Consider the following 13,799-nt stretch of genomic DNA (forward strand, 5'->3'; position numbering starts at 1 on the left):
GCGGCGGTAGTAACCAGGTCGTATCCACTAGCAACGGCTCAACCTCTCTGACTGCTGAAGATAGGCGCGGTACAAGGGAGTAGACAAGAGCAAGATCGGACGTAGCAGAAGGTCGGGGCAGGCAGCAAGGATCGTAGTCAGGGGCAACGGCAGGAGGTCTGGAACACAGGCTAGGAACACACAAGGGAACGCTTTCACTGGCACGATGGCAACAAGATCCGGCGAGGGAGTGCAGGGGAAGTGAGGTATACATAGGGAGTGCACAGGTGAACACACTAATTAGACCAACTGCGCCAATCAGCGGCGCAGTGGCCCTTTAAATCGCAGAGACCCGGCGCGCGCGCGCCCTAGGGAGCGGGGCCGCGCGCGCCGGGACAGGACCGACGGAGAGCGAGTCAGGTACGGGAGCCGGGGTGCGCATCGCGAGCGGGCGCCACCCGCATCGCGAATCGCATCCCGGCTGGGGGCGGTATCGCAGCGCACCCGGTCAGTAGATCTGACCGGGGCGCTGCAGTAGCGAGGATGTTGCGAGCGCTCCGGGGAGGAGCGGGGACCCGGAGCGCTCGGCGTAACACACATATACACACACATACATACACACACACATTGAGTTTTATATATATAGATTAGCCCTTACCACAGAAAAAAGCTCTAAAGTGTATCACTTCTCTGCAAACTACTATCCACTGTCTATTAAGGGAATTCCATCTCTAGCAGCAGAGTGACAAAGATGGAACACAGGAAGTGTGGTCAGGGCCTAGGTTACTTCATGTGCAGAAAAGACCCTGGATTGTGTGAATGCAATCTGCCTCCATCAGAGAATCCACACTGTGTCTAAAAATGTAAAATCAAGTCTTCTCTCTTGGTTATCCATAAAGTTTGGTGCTTCTGTCTATTTTGTAGCTTGTCATTGTCATCATCATTATTGTCCTCATCATCAGCAGTTTATTGCTTAGTCCATGGCTGCTTTGAGATGTCACCACTTCCTTACTGTAATCTTCTCCAACCCTCACTTTAGCTTGCTATCATCATCATCAGCAGCAGCAGCATTTCACTGCTCTTACCAGGGCAAAATTTGTGATGTAACCCAATGCCTTGCCATGATGCTGTTGTTGTTTTCCTTTTTTCCCATGTGGCACCTTCCAAAACAGTGCATCAATAATCCTTTTCTATGCCCACATGCCATCTCTATAGTGTACTGTTAATCACCTGTCAGCTCAGTGGCACACACAGTGCACTTTCTCCAGCACTATGTCATGGCATAGCAGAGAGGAGTAGGAGCAGTCCTGTAATTGGCCAGGACAGTAATGAACAGGAAGTCTAGTTGTAAGTACTGGCAAACAGCATAGCTCTGGTCTTACTCAGTGAAATTCAGAAAATGAAATATAGCTGTTTACAGCATCAAGAGCACTAAAATAAGCTGGTTAGAGTGTTAAGCATTTGCCTACATGTATAAGCTGCTTCTGGAAGTATTACATTCTGCAGTATATGATTTTTAATCTAATGACAAATTGTACAAAAAATCAAGCTCTTTTTGCCAGACTTCTCATGCTTCCTTACCATAAGGGTTAATTGATCACAATAAATAGAAATAAATTGAAAATAAATGGAACATGTAATTTAATTAAAAAAATGTCATTATTTACTGTACATAGGTAGGAACTCGGCATCAAGATTACAATGCTTTTCATAATGCTGCAGGGAACATGTAAAGAGAGTGCAATACTAAATAATTATGGCTATGTCTTGCTTCTTACCAACTATTCTTACAAGGTAATATTAAACCCTCAAGCAAATGTCTACCTTATCACACAATGTTGCCTTAAGCGCCCACATTTCGTGCTGATTTATTTCATGATATATCATGATATTATAAAATTCTGTCTGCCTGCATGCACCTCCAGGGGGAGCATAGGAGCTTACTGCATACTGTTTTCTCACTGAGTTTAATGTATGCAGTGTATGCAGTGTGCCCACTATAACTGGTCACTGGAGTGGCCAGTGATTGGTTGCAGCAGTCACATGTTTGCTGAGAAGGACTTGGAAGAGAACAGACCAGAAGAACCTTGTGGGTTCAAAACAGAAGTAGTGGGGAATTGGATTGTATTAATTTTACATCATATTTAGCAACTCTGAAAACAGAAGTGACTGGAGAAAACCATTTGAACACTACAAAATGTTCATGCACATTTAAAACTTAGAATTAGTCTTATTTTCTGTTATCAGAAAGAATTTCTTGCCAATCTTTCGCTTTTTCTCACATTTCCTGGTAATATTTATATTTCCTTCCATCACATGGCCCTGTCCTCCAATGACGTGTACATCTTAGTAACCTTTATCTCAACTAGTTTTTATTTAGATATTCCAGGAATTAACATTGACAACCTAATATCAGGAATGTCCAGAAATACGTGGTCAGTGGGGATTAGGTCCCATGGACAGGATCTGATCAGCAGAATAAAGGAATGAAAGTGCTAAAACTCACTTGCATTTTTTTAATTAGTTATTCATTTTTATAAGCCGAGACAAATCATCTGTCACCAAAGTGCAAATGTGTCACACAAAGCCCACGAGGATGTGGTCAATCACCAGCCCTTGAGGTCCCCACAAACCTTTCTCTTCCCTTCTGGGGAGGAGCACACATTCCCGGCACTAAGGGAGAACCAACTTGCTCCCAACATCAATCTGGGCCGTCACCTAGACTGCCAGGAGGGACACCCAAAACAGCACTGCATCCATACCAATTCTGGTGAACAAAGACCCAAGTGAAAAGTGGCATAATGACAACAAAAATAAATAAATAAATAAAGTGATGTGCTGTAAAAATGGCTTGGACATCTGGCTGGATCTATAACATTTTTCTGAGACCAACAGCCAGAGGTTTCAGAAATCAAGATTTGAAGTGCCAAGATGGGTATGAGTGGGTTAAGTGCCCGTGCCTCCACTTAGTGAGCTTACCACCACCCAGTGATTTCTGGCATCTCACGGTCACCACTCCCTGGGGCACAGTACCTCAGCTCTTACCCTACTGAGAACTAAAGGCCAGATCCGGAGGGCCAGGTCGCTCCAGGACAGCCAGCAGGTAGCAGATGGGCCAACCCCAGAATGCCCTGGTACACATGTGCAACTTCATATTTATATATTCACTTGAAGCCAAAAAGACTGAGAAACTTTTTTATTGTTGCATCTAAAACAATGGTTCTTCCATACACAGGACCATGCTTGGTACTGCCCGTAGCCCAAATCAACTAGCAGAGCCCGAGCTTAGGATGAGCTGTGGTACCCCATACCAGGGACATTTGCAAGGATAAATATTGTATCATCACTCCTCTTGTCTACCGATCATGTGGATTCCTAGCGTCTTACTCCATCAGTTACTCTTTTGCATATTTAAAGGACAGGCTGTAAATGTAAAAACTTTTTTATTCTTTTCTGAATTGGCTGTTTTAACATTGGAATAATTATAATAAAATGAATGCTGTTTCAGTCCATTAAAAATATAGTTACTAGTGTTGCTATTTTTAATGCTGACATCATCTGCCATACATTAACCTTGTGTATAGCCTAAAATAAAGTTGTGCATCTCAATGCTTAGCATTCAATTATAATAATAATACATACATATATGCTCGCCATGACTCCAGAAGGCATCCCAGCTGATATGTTACAAAATTAGACCCTCATAACCCCCATAAACAGCCTTGGAAAATCCTGCTGAGTCAGCAAAAAACTATGCACACTAGGCTTGTTTCCTGTGTGAGCTGCAGGGAGGAGCTGCTGTGAGAGTGAGCAGTGAGGGGGGTATGTGGCCCTCTAGTCAATCAGGCACACTAAAACACGGCATACTGAAGCTGTCAGCTTCAGAATGAAGTCTAGTCATCAGTGTGATAAGATCTCCTGGACTTCCTGCCCGGAGAAAAAAATGGTATGTGCTCAGAAAATATTAAACTTCACATTGCAAAGTTATATAACATTATGATGTGCAGTAATATAAAGGTAAATTAATTTGGATGTTGGAGTTCTCCTTTAAGACTTTTTTTCCCCTTATTTTCTTCTGCTTGTTCTCTAGCTGTCCCTCCGTGCTGCACTTATATTCTGCACTGCTATTCGGCACCATAAACAAACTAATACCACATCTTGAATATTTTGGAGAAGAAACAAAAAAGTGAAAAGTGTTGTCATAGTCCAATGTTATTCTTATAATAGTACATATCAAATTATAGCATAACTCATCTGCCATATTTTCCCTCTGACTGTAAACCCAATTACACGGGACACGTGGGCAGATATAGAGCAACAGATGGCAGTACCATCTAGATGTTTCCCTTTTTTATTTTATGTAGTGTTATCTTTTAATGAAAACATATCTCTTTAAAATATCTAATATCATTTTGGTTTTTGTATCTATTTAGAAAATATATTTGTTACCCTAATGCAGGATATGAATCTGAAGCAAACAATATTTCTGCTCTGCGATGTAGAAGATTGCATAGATGTAGGCCAAGAAAATTCTAAGACCTGAAATTTTAATCAGTTCTTTTAAGTCTTCAGTCTGCAGTCCTGGCTCCCCACCAAGAAGCAAACTATTCATAAGATTCGGCTTTTTCAATCTTCTTGTCTTGATCTGGCTGCAGATATTTTATCCTATTTGTATTCTGGGTTTGGTGACCAAACAGGTATTTTTTGTTTGCTTTAACACTGACCGTCTGATTTTAAAAGTCATAAAGGACTCTTCAACACACTGCAGAACTTACTGAACTGCGGCGAAGTATCATGTGATACCTCCAGCCGGGTCCGCACTAACTAAAACACATGGATATACTGCATTCATGTGCGCCAGCACATGAATGCAGTATATTCATGTGTTTTAGTTAGCTAGTAATATGTTACAAACTCTCTTAGGTGCTAGGGTACATTTTCTAAAGAGATGAATTTAAATGGGAAAAACGCCCCTAGATATTTTATCCCCTATCCAAAGGATAGAGGATAGGATGTCTGATCAAGGGGGTCCCACCGCTGGTGACCCCCGCGATCTCCCTGCTGCACCCGGCATTCGTTTAGAGCATTGGGTGCAGCGCCGAAGACTCATGATGTCTCGGCCACGCCCCGCTCGTGATGTCACGGCCACGCCTCCCTCAATGCAAGTCTATGGGAGTCCCACAGACTTGCATTGAGGGGGCATGGCCATGACATCACGAGTGGGGGCATGACTGTGACGTCACGGGCCTCTGTCCCACATAACCATTCATCCGGCACGGAGCGAAGTTTGCTCCGTGCACCAGATGTCTGGGGTGCTGCAGCCGAGATCGCTGGGGTCCGCAGCGGTGGGACCCCCGCGATCAGACATCTTGTCCCCTATCCTTTAAAGGGGTCCTCTGTTTTATATATATTTGTAAGAATGGTCATCCAAAGATAAGCAGAGCCTCAACTATCACTTATCATTTTCACTGGAACCTGACAGTAAATGTTTATTTTCCCTACAGCGCCACCACAGGTAAAGTGATGCATTGCACAGTTCACATTAAAATCAATGGACTGTCATGAACATGAACAGGTCCTCCAGAGAAAGCGAAATGCCCTGCTCCAGATAATTGATATACATTTTCTAATCCGATATAATCAGTTTTATTTGTTATATATATATATATATATATATATACGTATACAAATACAGATGTGGACAAAATTGTTGGTACCTTCCGTTAAAACTTAAAAAATAAAGACCACAATGCTGATCCCTAAAATAAACTGAACTGATAGAAATCTGACATTGCTCCTGAATTGTGGTTCACCAGAATCATTGTGAAAAGAAAATAATGAAACTGTCCTGGACAAAAATGATGAACTGAACTTAATATTTTGTTGCACAACCCGTTTGAGGCAGTCACTGCAATCCAGCAATTTCTATTACTTTCAATGAGACTTCTGCACTTGTCTCCAGGCATCTTGGCCCACTCCTCATAAGATCCTGTCCCAGCTGTCTCAGGTGTAAAGGTGTCTTTTTCAGACTGCAGGTATCTTGGCCAACTCCTCATAAGATCCTGCTCCAGCTGTATCAGGTGTGAAGGTGTCTTATGAGGAGTGGGCCAAGATACCTGCAGTCTGGAAAAGGCACCTTTACACCTGAGACAGCTGGAACAGGATCTTATGAAGAGTGGGCCAAGATACCTGCAGTCTGGAGAAGACACCTTTACACCTGAGGCACCTCTAGCAGGATCTGATGAGGAGTGGACCAAGATACCTGCAGTATAAAGAAGACACCTTCACACCTGAGACAGCTGGAGCAGGATCTTATGAGGAGTGAGCCAAGATACCTGCAGTCTGGAGAAGACACCTTCATACCTGAGACAGCTGGTGCAGGATCTTATGAGGAGTGGGACAAGATACCTGCCGTCTGAAGAAGACACCTTTACACCTGAGACAGCTGGAGCAGGATCTTATGAGGAGTGGGCCAAGATACCTGCAGTCTGGAGAAGACAGCTTCATACCTGAGACAGCTGGTGCAGGATCTTATGAGGAGTGGGACAAGATACCTGCAGTCTGGAAATATATACCTTTACACCTGAGACAGCTGGAGCAGGATCTTATGAGGAGTGGTCCAAGATACCTGCAGTCTGGAGAAGACACCTTCACACCTGAGACAGCTGGAGCAGGATCTCATGAAGAGTGGAATCCCAAATGGATTGAATTTACGTGGGGAACTTTTATTCCATTATTAAATCATCTTTTGTTATGTATTACAGAGACGCTTTTCCCCCCCCATTACCTCCCCTTTTCCCCCCTACTCTCTCTTATGATATGATCACTTACATATATTTCTTACACAACAAGCTGGGTTACAGAATCAAAACAAAAGTAAAAAACTAAAATAGTCTTTATTCAATAAGATCTAATTTTAGATTCCTGACTAATTTAGTTACTTACATTCATATTTTTAGCCTGTTCTGGGTATCATTTGATATTTAGAACCCTATTTGTGAATAATATTTATCATCTGTACTCTACAATTTTGTTATCACAAAGGCTTATATTTACACTTGTAACATTACCTTAAAAATGTATTCATTGTTATATATAGAGTGTATTTTTATAAGCATGTCTCATGTGCTTTCCACTGTGTTCACACCATAATGCATTTTCTTAGCGATCATACACAATAGTTATTAGGTTTTTTCACCTTTTATAATTTGTTTTCATTTTTGACATGTAGACATTGCATTATGGTATGAACCTTCCTGTTTGTTCCGACATTCAATACACATAACTTGTTTTGCATATTTATATCTATGTCGGTATTTGGCTACTTGCATCACACTTTGGTTTTAGATAGTATTGTTCTATAGTGTGTGTTGTTCTATAGCGTAGCTGTGTGCTATTTTTAGATTATCATGTTCAACTATGGACTTATTATGGGTTATTTAAACACAAAAGGGCCGATCTGTGTATATTTTGACAAAGTGCGCATGCGCTCGAAATGCGTCAGGATGAATATGATGAGTTGAAGTGTTTGTATGCTGTTTTAACCTGAGGATTTACAATAAAGCTGCCATTCTTCTAGTGCTGGATCATCCATTTTTCTTTATTCATTGATTGTACATTGGAGTCTGAGTGCAGGTCCATGCGAGAAGTAACCAAGGGAAGTGAGCTGGACTTTCTTTATATAAGTCTTGAGAAAATACTTTCAAACCTAATAAAGCTGGAGCAGGATCTTATGAGGAGTGGGCCAAGATACATGGAGACAAGTGCAAAAGTCTCATTGAGCGTTACAGGATACGTGAAGAAAAAAGGAACCCTTTTTCGCCGGCGCTACTCGGACTGCTGATTGAAGCATAAGACCAAATGTATGATATAACAATCTTTTATTGAAACACATACATCTGGGGGTTTCTAAGACAAGACGCGTTTCGGGAGCAAGCCCTCCCTTTCTCAATTGTGGACGTATGGCTGCATATGTCCACAATTGAGAAAGGGAGGGCTCGCTCCCGAAACATGTCTTGTCTTAGAAACCCCCAGATGTATGTGTTTCAATAAAAGATTGTTATACATTTGGTCCTACTCTTCAATCAGCAGTCCGAGCAGCGCTGGCAAAAAAGGGTTATTTTTTTCTTCACGTATCCTGTTCCAGATTCCTGCCGACCCCAGAGACGACATCGGCCACAACCTGCAAGTTGCAGCTCCGGACAATCCATTTCAGTACCCCAACACGGAGGGGTTACATGCATGAACCCAAGGTTCACCCCAGGTGAGCAGACTACTTGTCCACTCTAGGACCAAGAAACCAATCGGAATTACACGAGGCGCTGTCCTCCTATCTTTTTCTTTCCTTGTACCCTTATATCATTGAGCGTTACAGAAATCTCTGGATTGTAGTGACTGCCTCAATAGATTGTGCAACAAAATATTAAAGGGGTACTCCAGTGGAAATTTATTTAAGTGAATTGGTGCCAGAAAGTTAAAATTAAAGATTTGTAAATTACTTCTATCTAAAATGTTTAATCCTTGCAGTACTTATCAGCTGCTGTATGCTCCAGAGGAAGTTGTGTAGTTCTTTTCTGTTTGACCACAGTGCTCTCTGCTGACACCTCTGTCTATGTCAGGAACTGTCCTGAGCAGGAGCAAATCCCCATAACAGTTCCTGACATGGACAGAGGTGTCAGCAGAGAGCACTGTGGTCAGACAGAAAATAAATTCAAAAATAAAGGAACTTCCTCTGTAGTATACAGCAGCTGATTAGTACTGGAAGGATTTAGATTTTTTTGAGAGAAGTAATTTACAAATCTGTTTAACTTTCTGCCACCAGTTGATTTGAAATAAACAGTTTTCCACCGGAGTACCCCTTTAAGCTCATTTTTTGTCCAGGTCAGGTTCATTAATTTGTTTTTCAAAATGATTTAGCTGGACCACAATTCACAAGCAATGTCTGATTTTCAGCAGCTCATTTTTAGCAACTTTATATTTTTTATTAGCTTTGTCAGTTTCAAGTTATTTCAGGGAGCATTGTGGGTTTTTCTGTCTTTTAGGGGACCAACAATATTATCTACGCCTGTTATTCCATATATATATATTTTTTTAGATTACAGAGGATCTTATAGCCCATCACATGTTTTGCAATCCTGGTGGCCACCTACCTGGCTGTGTCTTGACTCTCCATATTTGCCGTTGAGGTTAGTACGGTGACAGTTCTTATACCACCATGCTCCTTTATATGATGAGGCACAATTTGTTACAGCAACATCGTTATCTCTGTCCTTGGTAGAGAAGGGGCGCCCCTGGTGGTAGGTAAGGGAATCCCCTTTGGAAGACAAAAATGTTACCAAGAATTTTGTTACAAAGCAAATCCAGGGTGTTTCTAATAAATGAAAGTTGTTAACAGGTCATACAATATGCACGTTTGTGCCAAAGTTAACTTGGATAAAAGCAAACCACACTTTTGGCTTTCTAGTGCACATCTAGCTGTATGTCTACCTAATAACTAGAGATGAGCGAACTTACAGTAAATTCGATTCGTCACGAACTTCTCGGCTCGGCAGTTGATGACTTTTCCTGCGTAAATTAGTTCAGCCTTCAGGTGCTCCGGTGGGCTGGAAAAGGTGGATACATTCCTAGGAAAGAGTCTCCTAGGACTGTATCCACCTTTTCCAGCCCACCGGAGCACCGGAACGCTGAAATAATTTATGCAGGAAAAGACATCAACTGCCGAGCCGAGAAGTTCGTGACAAATCAAATTTACTGTAAGTTCGCTCATCTCTACTAATAACTCTGGGCATTTCTCCTGTAAAATTAATGTGTACTTGTCTTTTTAAAGGGATTTTACTAGATTTGCTTACTTCCGAGAAACAGTGACACATATGTCCACAGGTTTTGGATGGTATTGCAGTTTAACCCCATAAACCTCCATGGCTCTCTGCAAAAATAGCAGACAAAACCCATATATAGGTGTTGCTGTTTCTGCAAGGAAGCACCTGTGTTTTCCATACAACTCCTTTTATCTTGCAGCTGCACTGCATATAGCCATAAATAGGTGGACATTTGACAATGATGATGTAACTAAAAGCCAGCAGTTAGTTAAAGGGGTACTCCGCTGCCCCAGCGTTTGGAACATTTTGTTCCGAACGCTTGAAGCAGGAGGCAGGGGTCTTGATGTCATGGTCACACCCCTCGTGCCTTCACACCACGTCCCCTTCGATATACTTTCATTGAGGGGGCATGGTGTGACGTCACGACCCAGTGTTCTAAACGAATGTTGGGTGCTCCACAGAGATCGCGGGGGTCCCAGCGGCAGGACCCCCACGATCAGACATCTTATCCCATACCCTTTGGATAGGAAATAAGATGTCTAGGGGCGGAGTACCCAGGGTGCTCCGGTGGAAAACTGGGGCCAGAAATTGAAACAGATTTATAAATTACTTCTATTTAAAAATCATAATCCTTCTAGTACTTATCAGCTGCTGTAGGCTCCAGAGGAAGTTGTATTATTCTTTTCAGTCTGATCACAGTGCTCTCTGCTGACACCTCTGTCCATGTCAGGAACTGTCCAGAGCAGGAGAGGTTTGCTATGGGGATTTGTTCCTGCTCTGGACAGTTCCTGACATGGACAGAGGTGCCAGCAGAGAGCACTGTGGTCAGGCAGAAAAAAAGTTCAGAACTATACAACTTCCTCTGGAGCACACAGCAGCTGATAAGTACTGGAAGGAGTAAGATTTTTTAAATAGGAGTAATTTACAAATCTGTTTAACATTTTGGCACCAGTTTTCCACCAGAGTACCCCTTTAAGTTGGACAAATTGTACCTCAAAGTTATTTTACATGTATGGAAAATATTGCACCTTGCTTACAAAATTGCAAAAGGTTTCCGACCATTTTGAAAATTTTAGGTAAATTAGCAGAGATTAGGGGATAGGGTCTCCTTCTTTTTACAGAAATTGCATTGCTGTTTCTGGTACTGGGGAGCAACGTGTCTGACCGAAAAGACTACATGACTTTCTCCAGCTGATAAATACTAGAACAGTGGTCTCCAACCTGCAGACCTCCAGATGTTGCAAAGCTACGACTCCCAGCGTGCCCGGACAGCCATTGGCTGTCCGGGCATGCTGGGAGTTGTAGTTTTGCAACATCTGGAGGTCTGCAGGATGGAGATCACTGTACTAGAAGATTTAAGATTTTTGTATAGAAGTCATTTACCAATCTGTATAACTTTTTGCCACCAGTTGATTTTAAAACATTTTTCTCTTAAAGGGTACCTTTCATTAAAAAAACTTTTGACTCAGACTGCAGCCGGGACACAGACAAGCTCAACACTGCTCCCTGGCAGTGAGCAGTGCTGAGTTTGTCTGTGTCCCGGCTGCATTCTGAGATTTGGGACTCTAGCATGAGTCTGAAATCTATGAAAAAGGACTGGTAGGGAGACCCCTAGTGGTCATTTTTTAAAGTGGAAAATTAAATAGAAAGAAGCATATTTTTTTAATAACATGCTATTGGAAAGTTATTCTGCATACATTAATCTATAATATATCCAAAGTTTTTTTCATGAAAGGTACCCTTTAATCTTCAATATCAGACATGACTGTTGCTGGTTTAGCAAAATAAGCAGATATTTATTTCCAATCTCAAAACAATGAAACAACCTATCACATCTAAAAGCCCCCACTACTTATACAGGGCGCCGTTTTTATACCTGACGTTCCGTTGTAGTCCCCAATGCGCAGTTTGTACATGCTTCGTGGGTCCCCCACATAAAACTTGTTGTAGTATGCATATACGGACTCTTGTCCATCTCTCATGTCGATCCGGAGCTCATAGCGGCCCTGTGAAGTTATCTGGTGGAGGGTATCCAGCCCTGAACAAGGAGAGACGTGGAATTATTCTCCTTCCGATGTTCATACAAGCCTCTGCACTGTTTTTTTTTCAAATGTATTTGTTCATATCTATTGCATTTGCATCTATTATTAGAATATTTAAAAAAAAATGTGAGATATATTCATCATAATAGAGAAGTAATTTTGCTCAGAAATGTCTCAGAATAATAAAATTGTATTATTATTAAGCCTGATGTGAGGGAGCATCTCTCTGCAGAATAGTAATATTCATAATAGCCGTCTTAGGCTTTACCGTTGCCGGCTTTCAAAGAGGGAAAGTAATTATAGCTGATGTGGCATCTGACTGTCTCATTCTCGTCACTTGCAGGGGAATAATATTCCCTTTTCCCTGTACTCCTTCCGAGATGTATATTTCATATAAGGTTAGTACAAACTTGGTGGTGAAAAAATGCCTTCAAGGGGAGATGCGCCTCTGAAAATAATTCATCTTTATCTCTTCTGGATAAAGAAAGGTCACAATTAATATTGATGGGGCCCAGTTTTACTCATCAGATACGTTGTTCACATTTGGTCACCATTTTATTCTGTTTCTGTAAGATATTGTTTAGTCTGAGCTTAGAATTACAGGGGGAATGTGCATTGTGTTCAGGAAATTGACAGGTACCAACCACTTAACAAACACACCAACCAACCAACCTCCCAATCACTCTACAAACCAACCAATCAACCAACCAACTAATCAACCACCCAACCACCAACCATTACTTAACGTCCATTGTTGATGGAACATATTAGTATGTAGTGATGAGCGGCATAGGCCATATTCGAATTCGCGAATATTTGCGAATATATGGACAAATATTCGTCATATATTCAATAAATTTGCATATTCGTAATATTCTCATTTTATTTGCGCATATGCGAAAATTCGCGTATGCAAAAATTTTCATATGCGAAAATTAGCATATACAAAAATTAACCTAAGCGAAAATTCGCGTATGAGAAAATTAACATATGCGAAAATTAGCATAAGCAGAAATTCGTGTATGCGAAAATTAACATATGCGAAAATTAGCATATTCAAACATTAACATGAGCTAAAATTCGCGCATGCGAAAATTAACATACATAAAAAATTTGAATAAACTGAAATTCGCATATGCGAAACTAGCATATGCAAATATTCGCATATACGAAAATTCGCACGCCAGTCTCACACAGTAATATTAGAGCCTTCTGTACACCACACAAGTTGGAAGCAGAGAGGGATGATCACAGTGATGTGTACTGTAAAAAAACAAAAACGAATATTCGTCATTATGAATATATAGTGCTATATTTGCGAATATTCACGAATTCGCGAATATGCGATATTCGCGAATAAAATTCGCATTGCGAATATTCACGAGCAAAACTATTAGTATGCTAGAAGACAATGACATGCAGTGATGGAGATCCTGGATTTCAATGGTCCACGCATTGGATACCTTTATATTATTTTACCTATTATTGTGCCTTGGGATGCTCTTAAAGGGGTACTCCACTGCTCAGCGTTCGTAACAAACTGTTCTGAACGCTGGAGCCGTCAGCTCCCATAGACTTGCATTGAGGGGGCGGGGTGTGATGTCATGAGGGGGCAGGGCTATGACATCACGAGCTCCCAGCGCCGGCTCCAGCGTTCGGAACAGTTTGTTCCAAACGCTGAGCAGCGGAGTACCCCTTTAAGGTCCTCATACAACTTGAAGAAAGAGTCATGCACACCTGCAGATTTTGGCAGAACTATCTGGCTGCCTAATGTGTATGTGGAAACTATCAAATGACATATGATATAAGGGTCAAGAATGATTGGGCATGTGGGATTTTAACTGCACAATCCTTTGTTCTCACAGAGATTTATTTATTATTATACAACAGCCGCCATCAGCCATATGGAGCTGCTACTCCACATATTTTTTTTTCTCTTCTCATTTACTGTTCTGATGCC

General features: G+C 41.5%; 1 protein-coding gene across 4 annotated transcripts in view; it reads right to left on the reverse strand.

Moving 5' to 3' along the window:
* Positions 1–13,799, reverse strand: part of LOC130283012 (tenascin-R-like) — a 551,407-nt gene that overhangs the window by 27,138 nt on the left and 510,470 nt on the right. For 2 of the 4 annotated variants that reach the window (XM_056532112.1, XM_056532113.1), the window contains exons 20-21: positions 11,674–11,835; positions 9,129–9,292 (exon numbers count right to left, since the gene is read on the reverse strand). In XM_056532112.1, the coding sequence (XP_056388087.1) occupies positions 9,129–9,292; positions 11,674–11,835 (326 nt within the window). Of the gene's footprint in view, positions 1–3,158; positions 3,403–3,456; positions 4,137–9,128; positions 9,293–11,673; positions 11,836–13,799 lie in introns of those variants that run through there. The other 2 variants (XM_056532114.1, XM_056532115.1) reach the window with 2 other exon arrangements.

Source organism: Hyla sarda, chromosome 7, assembly GCF_029499605.1.
Source record: "Hyla sarda isolate aHylSar1 chromosome 7, aHylSar1.hap1, whole genome shotgun sequence".
Taxonomy (NCBI): domain Eukaryota; kingdom Metazoa; phylum Chordata; class Amphibia; order Anura; family Hylidae; genus Hyla; species Hyla sarda.